The 21,573-nt window shown below is 49.3% G+C and overlaps 1 protein-coding gene across 1 annotated transcript in view; it reads right to left on the reverse strand.

Annotated features, from left to right (window-relative positions):
- LOC144770905 (sulfotransferase 6B1-like) overlaps positions 1-21,573 on the reverse strand; it is a 357,544-nt gene that overhangs the window by 138,112 nt on the left and 197,859 nt on the right. The window contains exon 3 of the mRNA XM_078655696.1: positions 1,790-1,879. Within this exon, the coding sequence (XP_078511822.1) occupies positions 1,790-1,879 (90 nt within the window). The remainder of the gene's footprint in view (positions 1-1,789; positions 1,880-21,573) is intronic.

A 21,573-nucleotide genomic window follows, 5' to 3' on the forward strand; every position in this document is an offset into this window, starting at 1 on the left:
TGTCAGCCCCCACTATCGGGACAGATAGAGTCCCCTCACACCCATGAGGCCCATACGGCGCTTTTCCATGCCTACATGCAACACATGCGTTCCCCTTAACCCAACACGGGAATACGACATGCGTCTCACCAGCAAGGAAATACATTTGCTCAGTCTTTCTTCACTGTTTATGTAATGTAATGTAATGTAAGGTACACGTATAAAGCGCAGCTGTCACCCAAAGGGTATCCTGGCGTTTATAGACTCAATACGATTGATGCCCTAATATATTCATTAGGTGCTATCACTCACACCTAGGTAATCTGTCTACATTACTGGTCGCTCTTTAATATAATGTTATTTCAGGGCCACCGCTGTTGCCATACACACACACACAGATGCGTGTCCATCTTTTGTTGTTTCTTGCTTATGTCCACAGATGCTACTCGCACTCAGCTTCTGATCTGCGAATACGGAAGGATATTTAAACGCCACTGCGACCAATGGCCGGCATCGACGGAATTCCGATGCAGGCCCCAACAGGTTTGAACAGGGGGTCGCAGACTTTGACAAAGTAAGTGGGGTGTGCCAGGGGATTTCTTCCCTAACAGTTTCCGACAGCGGAGACCTTCTCATGCAGTCAGACTACCGCATCATTGATGTTTGTCATGTCGCTTTCTTTCTTTCCCAGAACACACACAGTGTGTGACTAACGGTCGTGCTCCCTCCTGGAACTCATGGGGCTTTTCTCCATAATTACCAGAATAAGAGACTGTCTTTTCTTTGTTTTCAGCACTAATGTTTCTAGACAGGATATCGCATTTATGCTATCGATTTCTCCGCACAGTAGCGCATAATCCAAAACATTTTTTAAGTTTCACCTACCATCCACCTTCACGTTCCGTTTTCACTATCGCTCTTTACTCACATAGAACACGGACATGACAGAGTTTAGTCACATAAACCTTATGTGCAATTTTGAAGCTCACACTATTTTGTGTTTTTTTGTATGTCTTGTTGTTTTTTCCTTAACAGGAACCAAGCTGCTAGAGGAAACCATCCTCTTACACATACCACACCTTAGCGAGGGCGCCACATGGCTGGTCTTTACATTCTTTTAGACAACCACTTTAACTTTCACCCACGTATGGTCCTGATGAAAGCCAGTTTAACATGAGGCCTGGCTGAAACATGTTGACCGCACAGGATATGGGAGTCCTTAATCACCTCCACTCATATCTGCCGCCTTGTTTTTAAATACTGCCATGGGCCCACTATTAAAATAGTCTTGTGGATATCTGGGAGCCTTAAGACAGTTTTTTTTAAACCTACACTCTTTTCACCATCACAGCACATTAACGATACAAAACCCGCTCCGCTTTAGTCAGGCATTGAAGCACGCCCAAGGTGCACTCAGTGCCTTGGGTGGGACCCGATGATGAAGCATGCCACCAACTAGGTTGGTGGGTGAGGGTCTTCATAAAAAACAAATGTTTTTCTTACTCATGAACAAACACTAGGAGCTTCTACCTACTAGCTAGTTCCCATTGATTCGTACATATTAACCAGCGGAAGTGAACTATCCCCTTTTCCTCTCTCTCCCGCTTGATACTGGTACACAATCTAGCACATGACAAGCAGTGAATCTGGCCATGTGCGACCTAAAATAAACCAACGCATATCTGGCCCATTGTTCTGGATATCACACTAAAATCATTCGGATGCAAAACATTTATGACGCTGAGCAGAGATTATTAAATATCTCTCACCCTTGGAAGTTAAGAACTCACCATCCGAGAGCAGAGCTTACCTTCACTTTGCTCACCTCCATGGACCTGGGGATGTTGTCTCGGTGCAGATGCGTCACTAGAACTCTTCGAGGAGGGATCTGGTTTATAATCTGGAAGAGAAGAAGTGGCCAATGACATGTCTGACATGGATGAGGGCTGGACTCCCTCAGTGGCCCCTCATTACCAGCTCGTCACAGCTGCAGGTCACATGGCAAGCACACAAGGAGATAAGCTGGCAATATGGCTCAGTGAGCTGAAGGCTTCCTGCTTACATCTGAACATCACCACTTTCAACCTTGACCAAGACAACTCAACTCAGCCTGTTATCCTTCAGAGGTTGAAATTCGACCACTACTACAAATTGAGTAACATTGTTATTGGCAGTACTTCAGCACTCCTGTATAAAAGAAGGTTGAGAGTGGCCCAGGGCATCTGAATAAGGTTTTCATTTTTTATAATATTAATAACATTAGCAAAGGCCAATCACAAGTCATATCAAGCAGTAGAAAAGAATATAAATTTTAACTGAATATTGCAATGGCAACTTCAAGTGAGGTAGATATATTTTTTTACAATGACTCATACAAATAAACAGGGGATCCTCCATCCTTGCTGATGCTCAGAGGCAAGGTTACTTGTCAGTTTTTATTTCCTGGATCAGCCTTCTGTACATCAACCTACCCCAGAGGGACCTATCATTTAGAATAATATTATAACAGAAAATTGAAAAGAGGAGTAAACACAGGAGTTAAGACTAAGACCATCACAGAAATTCAACTAAAGACAGACATATATCAACACAGGAAGAGAACACGGGGGAGGCTTCCAGAGTTAGAGGTGAAATACATATGCCAATAGAGTAGAAATGTAGGTAGAAAACATTTTTATTAGAACAATTGGCCATAAAACATTCTGAACAATACATAAAAACAGTTGGAGTTTGAAATTGACTTAAAACCCATAAGGCCCATGGTTGGACTTGGCCCTTTTCCCCAAAAAAGTTTTGCTTTTCGCCCATGGTGAAGGTTACCGAATAGGCCATGTGTGGTGTGAGACGCCATGTTAATGTTAAATGCAATGCAATGGTGTGTACATTTATTTTCTCCCATTGTAAACATGTACCCTGATGAAATGCCGCATTTGTGTTTTGCATTTAAAATGGCTGCCAAGGCTATGCGTTGTGCCACCTGACTGCAGAGGATTAGCAGTCTAGTTGTTAGGTACCCAGCCACCCCTGCATTTGGAGGGAAAGCCTGGCACCCAGGGTGCTCTACTCCTCCCTCTGAGCCAGTTAGAACTATTTCGCCTGTCTGAGGTGGGTTAGCGGTCTAGTTGTCTGGTACCCAACAATCCCAGCATTTGGAGGGACCTTCTAGAAACTTCCAGGCTTTCTGGTATAGGGAGAGCAGTAGATATGTGATGTGCAGAGACAGAGCTGGGACAGGAATGTGAGGGGATCTGCTGCCAGGGGATACCGCCACTTGGCCCTGTGTGCTGGACCCTGCACCCATCTAGAGCCCCTCTACTGTCCCCAGGGCTAGCGGAAGCCCCACTTCAGGAGTTCAAGGCTGCCGTGTGGGAGGAGGGCCACGCTGCAGTGGGGATGGTGAAAGCCTACCACCCTGCTTTGATGATGCCCCCACTACCTGCTGACCTGGCCCAGTAGTGCCTACTGCTCTGTCCCCCGGGCCCCTGAGGAAGGAGGGCCCCCCTAGGTCCCTGGAGCTGCAGGGACCCTGCGCTACGCAAGTGCTGTGCAAATAAGCGCCCAGAAGGGAAGAAGCATCTGGGACCACGCCACCCAGGAGGTGATGAGTGTTACCCTGTGCCTGCTGCTGGGACTGTCCGCCCCCTTTCGCTGTGCTCCTGGACGTGCTGGGCCTGGAGCAGGCGCTGCGTGCCAAGCGCTATAATCCTGGAAGTGCTGTGCTGCAGAAGCCCTGGGTAGTCCTGAAGTGCCTGAACTGTACTGCCTGCAGTGTGTGCCTGCAAAGCGCCGCTTCAATCAAGTGCTGGACTCTTGGAAAGGCTGCCTGGCCCTGGATAAGTGCTGCCTGCTAAGCGCTGTGATCTAGAAGCGCTGCATGAGGAGCTGGGCTGAGGAGAAGCACTGTGTGGTGGCTAGCGCTGCACAGCTGGAAGAGGCTGCTTTTGTGTTCCTAAGCGCTACCGTTCCAGATCCTGCCGCCTCTCAGCCTTGCAAATAGGGCAGGAGCCTTCCCCACCTCCGCTCGGGGAGCAGTGTCTGCGTCTGTGTGGTGAGGCCTCGAGGCACATTGTCGGTCCCTGCCTCCCACCCTACTGCCCAGGAAGCCCGGAGCGAGGAGCAGAAGCGTGGAGACATTGCCAAGAGCCCGGTGAGTGTGGGGCTCAAGTGTTGGGGGGTGTATCGGGGCATACTGTCGGTGCCCAACCCTCCGGTGCCAGCATTCCGTGGTGAACTTCCGCCCCCAGGAACAGTATTGTTCTCCAGGTGCCCCGCCTGGCATCGGGAACCTGCATCGTTGGTCTACTAGACCCAGGACAGAGACTCAGAGGTGTGGGCCCCGGGTGGTTCAGGGACCTGGGTTGTGCCTGCAGTAGTGGGTTACCTGATTCCAGGCCAATAGGGGAAGTCAGGCTATGGAAGTTTAGCTGCAGATGGTCCTGCCTCAAGTGTGATACCACTGTTGAGGGGGAGGAGGGGGGTAATGCCGGTCTTGGGAGCCTAGTGTTTTTATGTCACCGGGAGGTGCTTTTGAGCCCCTATTCGGTTAAGGCTGGGTGGTTAGGTCACTGCGCCCCTACTCACGATTAGTTGAGCCAATGTGGATGTGTGCTCTGCCATTCTTATTAGTACTGTGATTCCTGTCCAAGGATAAGGCTCCTGCCTGATGCCCAGAGGTTCCTCTACTGAGGTTGTAGGCCCGATGTCAATGTTATGCACCCATTGTTTTTTTTCTTGCAGGAGGTGCTAAGGCCAGGTCGGCTGTGTTATACCTAGTGTTATGCCCACTGTTGATATGTTCTGTGCCAAAGGTATGTGCCCCAGGGTGGGTGTCATTATGCCAGCCCAGGCCTGATATTACGTTTGCATGTCTATGCCAGTTGTTAAGGCAAGGTGCCGCCTGTTTCTTTTCACAGGAGACGCGGATGCAGGCCCTGTTGTGTGGCTATGCCTCCATACCTAGTGTGTATTTTATGTCTAATGCTTTAGTTTACGCATGCAGCTTACATCTAGGTGAGGCCAAGGATTAAGGCCTGAGTTTGCCCTGCGATATTGACCTTGGGTTTCAGCATTAGTATTTCGTTCCCTCACGTATTCTCCTAAGGTTTCATGCCAATGATAACACGTTTTTATTTCAGCTATGGACTCACGGACTTAACCTTTTATTCCTGCCCCTTTCCCATGTAAATAATCCCCTTTGCATTCATTGCTCTGGCGCCAGTAGGCGCCCCCTTGTGATTACTGCTATTGTTGTGTTTTACCTTTGCAGGGTGGAGATAATACAACACTTATTCCTTTTCCAACCAGAAGCGGTGTTGTGTCTCTTTTGTGGTGTGCCTGGTCTGTCATCTGTGAGTACTGTGTGGACGCTTTACACATGTCCTCTGAAGTTTGGCCTGCCCGCTCTGCTCCATGCTACCCCCTGTAGAATTGATAACCCCATTTCTAACACCCATCCAACACCCCCCACCCGACTGTTCCCCATCATGACAACTGTTTAACAGAACGTAAAAACTGAGCAATCCCTACGGCCACATCTGAATAATGCATTTCTTTTTATTTCAAATCTTTTTTTATTTGAGATTCAAATAACACAAAAATACAAGAAAAATTCAAGCATACAAAAAATGGGTCACAAAAAGATATACAGCCATCAATGCATGGAAAAGTACGTTAGGCGTTGTCAGGGAAAATAACATTGGATCAATGATACATCACACATGGGGAATGATACACACATAAGACCATTAAGCATGGGCAAATTTTACGAACTCGCGTTCCGCGAATTTGCGAATTTGCAGACTCGCGATCGCAAAATTCACGAATTCGTGCGCATTTACGAATTTGCTGTTTTTGCCAGTTCGCGAGGGTTTTGTGCAAGTTCGGGAACGCGAACTTACTTGTGTGGTCGCAACGGTCGCGACCATGTTGTTTCTACGTGTCCAGCCTGTTAGCGACCCTGTGGTTCATCGCGGCCACCCTCCGGTTCATCACTGCCACCCTCTGGTTCTCCAATGCCACCCTCTGGATCATCACTGTCCCCCTCTGGTTTATCACAGCACCCTCTGGTTCATCACTGCCACCCTCTGGTTGATCACTGCCATCCTCTGGTTCATCCCTGCCACCCTCTGGTTCATCACTGCCACCCTCTCGTTTGCCACTGCCACGCTCTGGATCATCAATGTCCCCCTCTGGTTTATCACAGCACCCTCTGGTTCATCCCTGCCACCCTCTGGTTCATCACTGCCACCCTCTGGTTTGCCACTGCCACCCTCTGGATCATCACTGTCCCCTCTGGTTCAAGGCTGCCACCCTTTGGTTCATCACTGCCATCCTCTGGTTCATCCCTGCCACCCTCTGGTTGATCACTGCCATCCCCTGGTTCATCCCTGCCACCCTCTGGTTCATCACTGCCACCCTATCGTTTGCCATTGCCACCCTCTGGATCATCACTGCCCCCCTCTGGTTTATCACAGCACCCTCTGGTTCATCCCTGCCACCCTCTGGTTCATCACTGCCACCCTCTGGTTTGCCACTGCCACCCTCTGGATCATCACTGCCCCCCTCTGGTTCAAGGCTGCCACCCTCTGGTTCATCACTGCCATCCTCTGGTTCATCCCCGCCACCCTCTGGTTCATCCCTGCCACCCTCTGGTTCATCACTGCCACCCTCTCGTTTGCCACTGCCACCCTCTGGATCATCACTGTCCCCCTCTGGTTTATCACAGCACCCTCTGGTTCATCCCTGCCACCCTCTGGTTCATCACTGCCACCCTCTGGTTTGCCACTGCCACCCTCTGGATCATCACTGTCCCTTCTGGTTCAAGGCTGCCACCCTCTGGTTCATCACTGCCATCCTCTGGTTCATCCCTGCCACCCTCTGGTTGATCACTGCCATCCTCTGGTTCATCCCTGCCACCCTCTGGATCATCACTGCCCCCCTCTGGTTTATCACAGCACCCTCTGGTTCATCCCTGCCACCCTCTGGTTCATCACTGCCACCCTCTGGTTTGCCACTGCCACCCTCTGGATCATCACTGTCCCCCTCTGGTTCAAGGCTGCCACCCTCTGGTTCACCACTGCCATCCTCTGGTTCATCCCCGCCACCCTCTGGTTCATCCCTGCCACCCTCTGGTTCATCACTGCCACCCTCTCGTTTGCCACTGCCACCCTCTGGATCATCACTGTCCCCCTCTGGTTTATCACAGCACCCTCTGGTTCATCCCTGCCACCCTCTGGTTCATCACTGCCACCCTCTGGTTTGCCACTGCCACCCTCTGGATCATCACTGTCCCCTCTGGTTCAAGGCTGCCACCCTCTGGTTCATCACTGCCATCCTCTGGTTCATCCCTGCCACCCTCTGGTTGATCACTGCCATCCTCTGGTTCATCCCTGCCACCCTCTGGTTCATCACTGCCACCCTCTCGTTTGCCACTGCCACCCTCTGGATCATCACTGTCCCCCTCTGGTTTATCACAGCACCCTCTGGTTCATCCCTGCCACCCTCTGGTTCATCACTGCCACCCTCTGGTTTGCCACTGCCACCCTCTGGATCATCACTGTCCCCCTCTGGTTCAAGGCTGCCACCCTCTGGTTCATCACTGCCATCCTCTGGTTCATCCCTGCCACCCTCTGGTTGATCACTGCCATCCTCTGGTTCATCCCTGCCACCCTCTGGTTCATCACTGCCACCCTCTCGTTTGCCACTGCCACCCTCTGGATCATCACTTTCCCCCTCTGGTTTATCACAGCACCCTCTGGTTCATCCCTGCCACCCTCTGGTTCATCACTGCCACCCTCTCGTTTGCCACTTCCACCCTCTGGATCATCACTGTCTCACTCTCTCATTTGCCACTGCCACCCTCTGGATCATCACTGTCCCCCTCTGGTTTATCACAGCACCCTCTGGTTCATCACTGCCACCCTCTGGTTCATCAATGCCACCCTCTGGTTGATTGCTGCCATCCTCTGGTTCCTCCCTGCCACCCTTTGGTTCATCACTGCCACCCTCTGGTTTGCCACTGCCACCCTCTGGATCAGCACTGTCCCCCTCTGGTTCAAGGCTGCCACCCTCTGGTTCATCACTGCCACCCTCTGGTTTGCCACTGCCATCCTCTTGTTCACCACTGTAGATTATGGGGGGAAAGCAAAGCAAACCTCCCAGCCTCAACTGAGATGATTTAATTTGGGGCTGGTTAATGTGTCACTGAATTTGTGCATCAAGTTTGGCACCTGCTTCCTTAACTGTAAGACCTTCCTGTTGCAGTTATTTTTTTTACAGGAGCAATGTGCCATACTTGCCACTATTCTCTGACCCTGCTTTGAGGGTCAGAGCAGGGTCAGAGAATAGTTGAAAGTAGGCAACTGAACTCTGGAGGGGCCCCTCAGGAAGCACTACAGGGAATGGTTACAAATTAGTTTGAACTTTTGCACCTGCTAAGTGCTTTCAGTTTTCCAAAATGTGTTTTTCTTCAATTTCGCGAGATTTGCGGGACGCGAAATCGAACTTGCAATCCGCAAATTCGTGCGAATTTGCTGATTTCTCTTTTTTTTGCATGTTCGGGCGTTTTTTCTATTTTTTTGCATGTTCGGGCGTTTTTTTGCTTTTTCGCAGGGCGCTTGCAGCGCACCGACTCCGAGGTTGCCCATGAGGTCATGTACGGGCGCGGCCATCTTGTTTGCGTGACGTGTTTCCGTTTCCGCCCGCTTGTTGCGAGTTCACGTCTTATGCGGCACGCAATTACGTATTCGTGAGCGTTTTTGCGTGCTCGCGGGGGAAATATCGCGCGAACTTACCCACGCGGTCCTCTATGGGCGCGGCCATCTTGTTTTTCATTCACTGCTATGGTTTTGGGCATGCTACCTCTCTATCCACCTTACATCTTTGCAATCCTATGTTTTTCTGAACTTTTTTTTTTTTTTGTGCTTATTATCTCTCTCTTCAATTTCCTACATCTATATTTTGTGTTTTTTTTACTTTTTGTTACTTTATTACATACTTTATTTCTTTTGCTCTCTCTCTTATTTTTTTTCACACCTATTCTTCTTTCCTTCTTCTTGTGCCCAGGACCATGGCTAAGGGAGGCAACAAGGGCAAGGGGAAGGGCCCAGCCCCACGTACCCGGCTCCCTTGCGGGCGTTGGAGGGGGGAGGAAGTGCAGCCCAGGAACATCTTTTCTGCGGTGGAGATGGCTGCCTTGCTGGTTTTTGTCCAGGTCCAACTCCCTAAGACCGTGGCAGCAGGTGGGCGGATGCTTCCGGTTACGGCCTCCGGGAGCGTCGCCAGCTGTGGGACACGGTGTGCCGGCACATGCATAAGGAGTCTGGGGTCCGGCGCACCTACCACCAAGTGACGCACCGGTGGAGTGACATCTTGGACCGGGAGCATGACCTCGTCGACCTGCTTGGTGTGGAGATCCCTGGGCTTGGTAAGTAGCTATTTAATAACTACTTTTTTTCCTTCTGCTCTGTTATATTGCTAATCTATTTTTTTCCTGAAGAGTACGAATGCTGCTGATTAGATTACATTGCAGGTAAATTAATGTTTAAATAGCTTCTGTTATTGCAGGTGCTCGCCTGGTTATTGGCGTTGATACTATGCTTACTTGTTTGCAACTTTTTAGTCATTTGAGAGCATTACTACGTAATGCTAGAGACAGTAGACTCAAATCTAGTCCTTCTTTGTACTCCTGCTGCTGCCACTTTGAAGAGATAGTGGTGGATTGATACGTTGAGTATACTATTTATTACTTGTTCTAGGACATTTGTTAGTGGTCTGCAATCATGATGATGGACTGTGTCTGTCACGCGACGTCTCGTGCTGCTGAGTGATGGCAGTCGTAGTAGAACCTTTTTTTTGTTGACCTGCTAGCTACCCTGAGGCGGAAAGCCGGGGTGTTTGCTCTTTGACTGAATTTTAATTTTGTATTGCACGCACACTGTTTTATGTTGATTTTAGAACTTGAAACTGTGTAAATCTTTGTAGCACTATCTCGAGCGCTTTAGGGGGAAGATCAATTTCCCTCCTTAGCGTCAACACCCACGTGACTCGGGGCCACGCCCCGCCCATGTAGCCACGCCCACTCCCGGAAGTATAAAACGCCGCGCTGAGTCTGCAGCCGGTGTTGACCTGCTAGCTACCCTGAGGCGGAAAGCCGGGGTGTTTGCTCTTTGACTGAATTTTAATTTTGTACTGCACGCACACTGTTTTATGTTGATTTTAGAACTTGAAACTGTGTAAATCTTTGTAGCACTATCTCGAGCGCTTTAGGGGGAAGATCAATTTCCCTCCTTAGCGTCAACACCCACGTGACTCGGGCCACGCCCCGCCCATGTAGCCACACCCCCTCCTCATTACCATGCTCAGTCCTCGAAAGCGCAGCGGTCGAGCGCAGCGGGCACACCTTCAGCACGCCGAAGACACGCCTAAGACCAGCCCGTCTGTGCCCGTCCGTGACAGGACGGGGCACGAGGCAGAGGCTCTCACTTCCCTTACATCTTCAAGGCTGGTAAGATCGTCATCTGATTTGAAAGCACTGCGCCCCACCCCCAATCCGAGGTGCTCAATATTTAACCTCCACAAAGTCGGAATACGCTCTTGCTCCGAATGTAAACTGTCCACCTCAATATGCCAACCCCACCCTGACACTTCCAGGAGACATAGGAAAAGCAAATTACTGCGCAAAACTGAACCTCTAACTTACGTATTTTACAGTACAAATTGCCGATCATTGCCCAAACATAAATATGATATCTTCAAACTCCTAGCTGAAAACGGTCCCTGTGCCCTTTTCCTAACCGAGACCTGGCTGCACGACAGCGCCGGACCGGATGTTGCTATCGCCCTCCCCGACAACTATGCCATTGTCAGAATAGACAGGGATAAACAGCTAGGTGGCGGGATAGCTATTATCTTTAATAGAGAACTAAAATGCACCCTGGAGCCTGTAGCTATTCCAGACTGTGAAGCGGGTCTATTTAAAATTTCCTTGAACCCGAATTTCACAATGTCAGGCCTTCTGATTTATCGACCCCCAGGCAATTCCTCTCAATGGGCATCCAACTTAGCCAATCTTATCACCCCTTATTACATCACCTTAAGCAATTTTTCCCTGCTGGGTGATTTGAACCTGCACCTAGAGGACCCCACCATCCCCTACTGTTCTAACCTACTTGAAGACCTAAAGGCCCTAAATCTGTCCCTGATAAACTCTAGCCCTACTCATATAGCTGGCCACTTGCTGGACCCTATAATATCCAACATCAGTGAACTAAGTTGTATTGCCACCCTGCCCACAGGCTGGTCTGACCACCATCTTATAAAATTCAACATTAGTTTTCCATCCTCACCCAACCTGCAATATGATGCTCAAGGCTCATGTAGGAAAAATTGGAAGCTAGTAGACCTAGAACTACTAAACTCGGCACTACAACATAACCCACCAAGCTGTAGCTCTAACATGGACTGCCTAGCAACCGAAGTGCAAAATTGGCTCAGCGATGCAGCCAACAAATGTTTGCCCTCTACTTGTATCAAAGGGAGCAGACACCGCCCTCCGGCTCCATGGTATAATGATAGCCTAAAGACCGAAAAATCCAAATGCAAAGCGCTCGAACGCAAATGGCGTAAGAATTACGCCCCCGATGCAAAAAGAAGCTACCAGGAAGCCAGGAATCTTTATCACTCGGCCTGTGCAAAAGCAAGAGCTACTTTCGTCTCAAAAACTATCATGGAAGCCACAAATATGCCAAAAACCCTCTTCAACAAAGTTAAAGAACTGGCTGGTGCACACACTACAGCTGCTGCACCCCCATTAAATACTCAAAAATGTCAGGAGATAGGATGCTTTTTTACTGAGAAAATTGATAAAATCATCCTAGATATCAAGGCAAAAAATACAGAACTATCCGCTCCCTCTGACCCTGCACCAACATCCCTTGGTGACAACTTACTGGAATCCTGGCCTGCTCTTTCAGTAGACAAGCTGAAATTAATTCTTAAAACCATAAAATCCGGCTCCCCCAGGGACCCCATTCCTATCAAAATCATTAAACAACTTGGTGAAAACTCATTGGAGATCATTGCTAATCTCCTGAATTCATCCCTTGATTTTGCCACTGTCCCAGCCTTGTGGAAACATGCCATGGTTACGCCCCTTCTGAAAAAACCGACTGCAAACCCGGAAATCCTCGCTAATTACAGACCCATATCCCTGCTCCCGGCATTTTCCAAATGTTTGGAGAGACACGTTCATTCTCCTTTAGCTACCTTCGCAGAAGAAAACTCTCTACTACATCAATCAATCAATCATTGACACTTATAAAGCGCGCTACCTACCCGTAGGGTCTCAAGGCGCTGGGGGGGGGGGGGGTGCCGCTACTGCTCGAACAGCCAGGTCTTCAGCTTCTTCCTGAAGGAGAGGTGGTCTTGGGTCAGGCGCAGGTCGGTCGGGAGGGAGTTCCAGGTCTTGGCGGCCAGGTAGGAGAAGGACCTTCCTCCTGTAGTCGCTCTTCGGATGCGGGGGACGGCGGCGAGGGCGTGGTTGGCTGATCGGAGGTGGCGTTTGGGAGCGTAGAAGTTGACTCGGCTGTTGAGGTAGCTCGGGCCTTGGTCGTGTAGGGCTTTGTGTGCGTGGGTGAGGAGGCGGAAGGTGATTCTTTTGTTGACGGGGAGCCAGTGAAGGTCTCTCAGGTGTCCGGAGATGTGGCTGGTTCGTGGGATGTCGAGGATGAGTCTGGCTGAGGCGTTCTGGATCCGCTGGAGTCTCTTCTGGAGCTTGGCGGTGGTACCGGCGTAGAGGGCGTTGCCGTAGTCCAGTCGGCTGGTGACGAGGGCCTGGGTGACGGTTTTCCTGGTCTCGGTGGGGATCCACCAGAAGATCTTCCGTAGCATGCGTAGGATGTTGAAGCACGCCGAGGAGACGTTGTTGACTTGCCTGGTCATGGAGAGGGAGGCGTCCAGGATGAAGCCCAGGTTGCGCGCGTGGTCTGTCGGTTTGGGTGCGGTGCCTAGGGCGGGGGGCCACCAGGAGTTGTCCCAGGCGGAGGGCGAGGGGCCCAGGATGAGGACCTCCGTCTTGTCCGAGTTCAGTTTCAGGCGGCTGGTCGTCATCCACTCGGCTACCTCTTTCATCCCTTCGTGCAGGTTGGCTCTGGCGGCGGCGGGGTCGTTGGTCAGGGAGAGGATCAGCTGGGTATCGTCGGCGTAGGAGATTATGCTGAGGTTGTGTTTGCGTACGATGGCCGCGAGGGGGCTCATGTAGACGTTGAAGAGGGTGGGGCTCAGAGATGATCCTTGGGGGACGCCGCAGATGACTTCGGAGGCCTCTGACTTGTACGGTGGTAGGCGGACTCTCTGTGTTCTTCCGTCGAGGAAGGAGATGATCCATTCCAGTGCCTTCCCCTGGATTCCGGCGTTGTTGAGACGCTGTACTAGGGTGCGGTGGCAGACCGTGTCGAAAGCCGCGGAGAGGTCTAGGAGGATGAGGGCCGCTGTTTCTCCCTTGTCCATCAGGGCTCGGATGTCATCGGTGGCGGCGATGAGGGCGGTCTCGGTGCTGTGATTGGCACGGAAGCCGGACTGTGAGGGGTCGAGGGATCCGTTCGTCTCGAGGAAGGCGGCCATCTGCTTGTTGACGGTCTTCTCGATGACCTTGGCTGGAAACGGGAGGAGCGAGATGGGTCGGTAATTCTTGAGGTCGGTGGGGTCCGCTGTTGGTTTCTTGAGTAGAGCGCTGGGTTCGGCGTGTTTCCAGCTCTCCGGGAAGATGGTGGTGTCGAAGGATGTGTTGATGATGTCTCGCAGGTGGGGTGCGATGACAGCGTCGGCCTTGTTGAAGACGTGGTGAGGGCAGGGGTCGGTCGGTGATCCGGAGTGGATGGAGTTCATCGTGCGGATGGTGTCTTCGGTGCTGATCGGGGTCCAGGCGTGGAGGGTGGTGGTGGGGGGTGGTTGTTCGGTCCTGGTGTGCGTTGGTTGGTTGTTGAAGCTGTTGTGTATGTCCGCGATCTTGTTGTGGAAGTATGAAGCGAGGGAGTTGCAGAGGTCTTGCGATGGGGTGATGTCGTTGTTACCTGCGCTGGGGTTGGAAAGCTCTTTCACGATGTTGAAGAGTTCCTTGCAGTTGTGTGCGTTGTTGTCCAACCGGTCCTTGAATGCTGTTTTCTTGGCGGCGCGGATCAGCTGGTGGTGTTTCCGGGTGGCAAGTTTGAAGGAGGTCCTGTTGTCTGGTGTCGGTTCCCTTCTCCAGACTTTCTCGAGGGCTCGGCAGTTCTTCTTGGAGCTCTTGAGTTCGTCGGTGAACCATGGGGCCTTCTTGCTGCCGGGTCTGCTAGGCGGGGTCCTCAGTGGGGCGAGTTCGTCCGCGCAGTTGCTGATCCACTTCGTGAGGTTGTCGGCGGCCTGGCTGGGGTTCGCTGAGCTGGCAGGAGGGTGCTGGCCCAGGGAGGTGGCGAGCTGGTCTGCCGTGATCTTGTTCCAGCTTCTGCGGGCGGCCTGTTGCTGGTGTTGGTGGGTCGTTGTTCTCTTGAAGGTGAAGTGGACGCAGCTGTGGTCCGTCCATTGAAGCTCTGTGGTGTGGCTGAAGGTGACGTCTTTGCTGGATGAGAAGACGGCGTCGAGTGTGTGTCCGGCGAGGTGGGTGGGGGTGGACACCAGTTGCTTGAGTCCCAGGTTGGCGAGGTTGTCGAGCAGGGTGCTGGTGTTGCGGTCGTTGTTGTTCTCCAGATGGAAGTTGAGGTCTCCCAGGAGGATGTAGTCGGCGGATGGGAGGGCATGCGGGCTGACGAAGTCGGCGATGTCCTCGCTGAATTGCGTGCGTGGTCCAGGGGGTCGGTAGATCAGGGTGCCTCTGAGGGTGGTGTTCGGGTTGGTGTGGATCTGGAAATGCAGGTGTTCGGCGCTGGTCGGAGTGTTGTCGGTGCTGGTCGTGAGACGGATGGTGCTCCTGTGGATGATGGCGATGCCTCCTCCCATCTGGTTGGCGTTTCGGTCCCTCCGGACGATCTTGTAGCCCTCTGGGATAGCGATGGCGATGTCAGGAGCTGACGAGGCGTTCATCCAGGTCTCCGTGAGGAAGGCAACGTCAGGGGCTGTGGCGTCTAGGAGGTTCCAGAGTTCGATGGCGTGTCTGTGGACGGAGCGGGTGTTGAGCAGGATGCACTTGAGGTGGGTGCTGCTGGTGTTTGACTTGGCGGGTGCCGGTGCGAGGCAGGTCCGGATGCAGGTGAACTTGCAGGCGTGGCAGCTGAAAGGTCCGTGGGTACGTCGTGGAGTGGCCTGGTGGCAGTCTGGAAGTCGGCCGGTGTTGAGTGCGATGAGGGTAGCGGCGGAGTATGTCAGGCGGGTCGGTCGCGGTCGGGATCTTCGCGGTCCAGGGGTCCTGGCGCTGGGCGCGGTCCGGTCGCGGACGGGCGCAGACGGGCTTACCTTTGGCGCGCCTTCGGCGCACAATCGGCGCACCCGCTGCGCGTGACCGCTGCGCGTTCGCACGGTCGCCATTTAAGGCGAAGTGCGCGGGTGGGCGGAGCAGCTGGGAGGCGGGAGCGGGGAGGGTTACAGAAGGCAAAAAGGGGCGGGGCCAAGCGGCGGTGGCGGGAAGGGAGGGCGGGGGGCGTCGAGGTAGGCGGTAGGCGGTAGGCGGACAACAAGGAAGGATGGCAACACGGAGGAAAATACAATGCAGTACAAAACAGGCACAAATGAACGCAAAAGCAGGGAAAAACAAGTTTATCCCAGACAAGCACAAATAACCGTCAAAACAATAGAAAAACCACTCGCAGCGGCGGGAGCCGGCAACGAGGCAGCAGCGAGGCAGAGGGCGGCAGGGGGCACACGCAGCAGCTGGTGGCCGTGCGGCGCGGGGGTGTCCCACAAGTGGGTCACACTCACCTGCGTCGCACGGTCGCCATTTAAGGCCAAGTGCGCGGGTGGGCGGAGCAGCTGGGAGGCGGGAGCGGGGAGGGTTACAGAAGGCAAAAAGGGGCGGGGCCAAGCGGCGGTGGCGGGAAGGGAGGGCGGGGGGCGTCGAGGTAGGCGGTAGGCGGTAGGCGGACAACAAGGAAGGATGGCAACACGGAGGAAAATACAATGCAGTACAAAACAGGCACAAATGAACGCAAAAGCAGGGAAAAACAAGTTTATCCCAGACAAGCACAAATAACCGTCAAAACAATAGAAAAACCACTCGCAGCGGCGGGAGCCGGCAACGAGGCAGCAGCGAGGCAGAGGGCGGCAGGGGGCACACGCAGCAGCTGGTGGCCGTGCGGCGCGGGGGTGTCCCACAAGTGGGTCACACTCACCTGCGTCGCACGGTCGCCATTTAAGGCCAAGTGCGCGGGTGGGCGGAGCAGCTGGGAGGCGGGAGCGGGGAGGGTTACAGAAGGCAAAAAGGGGCGGGGCCAAGCGGCGGTGGCGGGAAGGGAGGGCGGGGGGCGTCGAGGTAGGCGGTAGGCGGTAGGCGGACAACAAGGAAGGATGGCAACACGGAGGAAAATACAATGCAGTACAAAACAGGCACAAATGAACGCAAAAGCAGGGAAAAACAAGTTTATCCCAGACAAGCACAAATAACCGTCAAAACAATAGAAAAACCACTCGCAGCGGCGGGAGCCGGCAACGAGGCAGCAGCGAGGCAGAGGGCGGCAGGGGGCACACGCAGCAGCTGGTGGCCGTGCGGCGCGGGGGTGTCCCATCCATCACAATCTGGCTTTAGGGTTGGCTTCTCTACAGAAACCGCCCTGCTCGGAGTCACTGAACATATCCGAAAGCTACTTGATCAAGGTCAGACGGTCGCGCTCGTGCTATTGGACCTGAGCGCGGCGTTCGACACCATCTTCCACGAAACTCTTATCAAAGAACTGCACAAAAATGGTGTACGAGGAAAGGCACTGGATTGGATCCGGTCCTTCCTGACAAACCGAACCTTCCAGATCACATCTTCACGAGCCGTTTCGGACTCCTTACCTGAATCCCATGGAGTGCCCCAAGGGTCTATTCTAAGCCCTCTGTTCTTTAATTTATATCTCAAACCCCTGGCCGACCTTGTTGAACAATCGGGTCTCACTCTTATGAACTATGCCGACGACTCCCAAATCATCTTTTCCCTATCCGAATCTTGTCCTCATTCCCCTTCATTACTCAAAGACGGACTTCTAAACATCCTGAACTGGATGACAAAAAACCAGTTAAAACTAAACGGCGACAAGACGGAGATACTGGTCCTGGGAAAGGATCAAGATCTGTGGAACTCCGCACACTGGCCTGACCAGATGGGCGCCCTTCCTACTCCCGTGACCCACGCTCGAAATTTGGGCTTCATTTTGGACAATTCCCTATCCATGAACCAACAGGCCAGTAAAGTAACTGGCCTATGCCTCACTATAGTTAAATGGTTGAGGAAGATCCTATGGATGCTGCCTTTGTCTACGCAAAAGACCGTAGTCAATGCCCTCATTACATCAAGGCTTGACTACGGCAACATTCTGTACCTGGGCGCAAACAAATCTGTAATCGGCCGACTGCAGATGGTGCAAAACGCAGCAGTTCGGCTACTATGCAATATTCCCAAGAACTCCGGAGTCTCGAACCATCGTCGGAAACTCCATTGGCTCAGGATTGAAAACAGAATCCGCTTTAAAGCCCTGAACTACATGTTCAGAATTAAAGCAGGTGCAGCACCTAAATATCTTCAAACCCTCGCCTATCTTTACAGTCCCAAGCGAAACCTTCGGTCGCAGACGGCAGCCTTTTTCTGCGTACCGAGATTCAAACGGACGAGAACAGGAGGCAGATCCTTCGCCCATCTGGGACCCTCCCTTTGGAACACGCTCCCTCCCTTCATTCGGAAGGAAGAAAATTACATCAGATTCAGAAAGCTTGTTAAGACCTGGCTATTTGAACAATAATACTCAATAGCCATTTCCCCCTTTTTTTCTGTCCTCATACTAGCTGTGTCTAGGCGCCGGGAAACCCTTTTTGGGTAGCTGTTGCGCCCTATAAATTGAAAAAATAATAATATAATAATAATGTAGTTAGTGAATTACATAACTTTCCTATTAGACGGTCTGCGAATCCTGCAATACTGTACTACTATCCTCTTAGTTGACCAGATCAGATGCAATTGATGTCAATCATCCATGTTGTGTTTCGGATCACTGACATATTATCGAAAGACACATTATCGAGATACAAAAATATCGACACAAAAATATCGAAATCAAAAATATCGAAGTTATATCTACATAATGGTAAGTACAAAAATATCGAAAAAATAATATCGTTGTACAAAAATATCGAAATAAAAAATATCGTTTTTTTAAATGTATTAATGATAATGTAAAAATAATTTAAAAATACATATAATTTTACAAATATTAACGCATGTTTTTACAACGCAGATACTTTTACAACGCATACCATTACAACATAAGTATTGGTAAGTATATAATAATTTTTTATGTAAATTAATTAAAATAAATATAATATAATTTAATTTAATTTAATTTAATTTAATTAATTTAATTTAAATTTAATTTAACTTTAATTTTTACCCTGTACCCCTGTACCCCAAAAACCCAAAACTGACACTGAACCCTAAAAATACCCCTTTACCCAAAAACTAAAAACTGACCCTGAACCCTAAAAATACCCCTTTACCCAAAAACAAAAAACTGACCCTGTGCCCTAAAAATACGCCTTTACCAAAAAACTAAAAACTGACCCTGAACCCTAAAAATACCCCTTTACCCAAAAACTAAAAACTGACCCTGTGCCCTAAAAATACCCCTTTACCCAAAAACTAAAAACTGACCCTGAACCCTAAAAATACCCCTTTACCCAAAAACCCAAAACTGACCCTGAACCCTAAAAATACCCCTTTACCCAAAAACAAAAAACTGACCCAGTGCCCTAAAAATACCCCTTTACCCAAAAACTAAAAACTGACCCTGAACCCTAAAATACCCCTTTACCCCTTTACCCAAAAACTAAAAACTGACCCTGAACCCTAAAAATACCCCTTTACCCAAAAACTAAAAACTGACCCTGAACCCTAAAAATACCCCTTTACCCAAAAACTAAAAACTGACCCTGAACCCTAAAATACCCCTTTACCCAAAAACTAAAAACTGACCCTGAACCCTAAAAATACCCCTTTACCCAAAAACTAAAAACTGACCCTGTGCCCTAAAAATACCCCTTTACCCAAAAACTAAAAACTGACCCTGAACCCTAAAAATACCCCTTTACCCAAAAACTAAAAACTGACCCTGAACCCTAAAAATACCCCTTTACCCAAAAACCCAAAACTGACCCTGAACCCTAAAAATACCCCTTTACCCAAAAACTAAAAACTGACCCTGAACCCTAAAAATACCCCTTTACCCAAAAACTAAAAACTGACCCTGAACCCTAAAAATACCCCTTTACCCAAAAATAAATCTAATTAATGTAATTAACTAATTAACATTAATTAATTACCAATTAATTTTTAATTAACAATAACAATAAATTATATATCTTAGCACATTAAATCTAATTAATTTAATTAACTAATTAATATTAATTAATTACCAATTAATTATTAATTAACAATAACACTAAATTAAATATATTACCACATTAAATCTAATTAATGTAATTAACTAATTAGTTTCAATTAATTACAAATTAATTATTAATTAAAAAATATTTTAAAATATATATTAATTATTTAATTATTATTAAATTACTTCCCACCCTATTCCCCTATAAACCCACAACCCGCTCTAATACTAAAACGCAAAATGTTAACATAATTACTAATTTTCAAACATACATTTCTAAACATATTTAGCAAACATATAAACAACATAATAAAATACATAACACTAAACAACAAAATTTCGATATTACTAACATACATACCTTAATCTCGATATTCTGTCTGTCGATATTATGGCACATCGATATACTATACCATCGATATTAAAACATCGATATTATTGTATATCGATATTTTGTTTTCGATATTTTGTCTGACTACCTTGTGTTTCTTTATTTCATGATCACCAGCAGCAACTCCCAGGGGCAAGGCGACGGCGGCAACAGAGACTCCGTGGCAGAAGTTGGACAGGAGCAGTCCCTTCCAGGCTCTTCTGCTGGCCCCAGTAAGTTGTCTTATTGTTATCTTAATACTTATACTTCCCTAACTTTTACAGCCCCTATTTATTATAAACTGGTTGCTAATAATTCTATGTTTTACAAAATAGACTTGGATCTTCTTCTAATGTAGACTACTTTCTACATTCTTATCCTGCCTCTACCATCACTCTCTGTGCTACTACTATTTACAATTATGAGTCGGTCTGTGTAGGTAGCTAAGCTTGCCCATTCGGCAAACGGTCTGAAACAAAACTCTGATACAGCAATAGCTCTAGGCAGCTGAGTGTAGTCCTCTGGGTTGCCCTTGCTGTCTATTCCAGTCTTCTTAATGTAAGTGCTTTGACAATTTGCAACAACAAAATGTAATTGTTTACACCAACTAAACGGTAGCAGTGTTGATTTGAGAGGAGCACATCCCATACCACTAGTGTTTCAGGGACTATTCTGCACACAAAGAAGTATGGACAAGATGATAGGTGCAGTTCGTCTTTCGACATACCTCAGTCCGAACAGAAGTTGAACCCCCAATCCCCTGACAGACTATCTAGAATGTCTGACCAATGTTTTTTACGACCCAGAAGAACAGAAGAAGAGAGACTACCTCCGAGTCCCGGCCTATCTGAGTCACTGAAACATGACTGCCAAGTGCAGTAGTTCAAACCTTTCCGCTCACTCACTCGTAAACAAAAACCACACAGTGTTTGTTAGTTTTAAAGTTTTATTTTCAATTAAGAAATGAAAACACAGTACTGCTGGTGATGACTTACTAGTAGTTGGAGAATTGTCTGGCAGAAGGGCAATGTAATCTTCTTTCTGTAATGAGAAAAATGGTGCCCGTTAAGCAAGCATTCATCAGTTGTCATAAGAACAAGTCTAGCATTTAATGGAATAGGCATATAAAAGGTTAACACCCTCCCCAAAACCGTTATTTTTTTTCAATCCCAGTTATAAAAAAAAATGTGTTATGTAACATTTCCTTCCGCTACGAGACAAAATAGGGGGTTGTGTATGGCATCTGAAAATATGACATGTTTTTCCTAGACGTCACAACATCTGACGCGGCACAGATGACAACCAGTGCCGGGGCCAGCAGTGCGGAGGGGTCCACTCAGGATGGGGCGGCGCCAACAGGAGGAGCTGAGGGGGAAGACTCAGCGGCGGCGGACGGTGGTAAGTTATTATACTCCTTACTTATTGAAATATTTTTGAGTAGCCTCGCAAAGGAGTGTATGATGTACTGTACAGTTGTACACAGTACACTAGTATAAGTACACTGTACTGTCAAGAACATTTACTAATTTAGAACTACTTTTTGGACTATCACGTAGAAGACAGTCAACCTTGACTGTTAATAGCATTAGCTGCGGTACTTCTCTGGTAACCAATGGCCCCCTCTATTTCACTTCACCTCAGCTGGCCAATTTTTATTGTGATTTGTGAAGCCAAGTCATATCAGAT

This window comes from Lissotriton helveticus, chromosome 7 (assembly GCF_964261635.1).
Source record: "Lissotriton helveticus chromosome 7, aLisHel1.1, whole genome shotgun sequence".
Classification (NCBI taxonomy): Eukaryota; Metazoa; Chordata; class Amphibia; order Caudata; family Salamandridae; genus Lissotriton; species Lissotriton helveticus.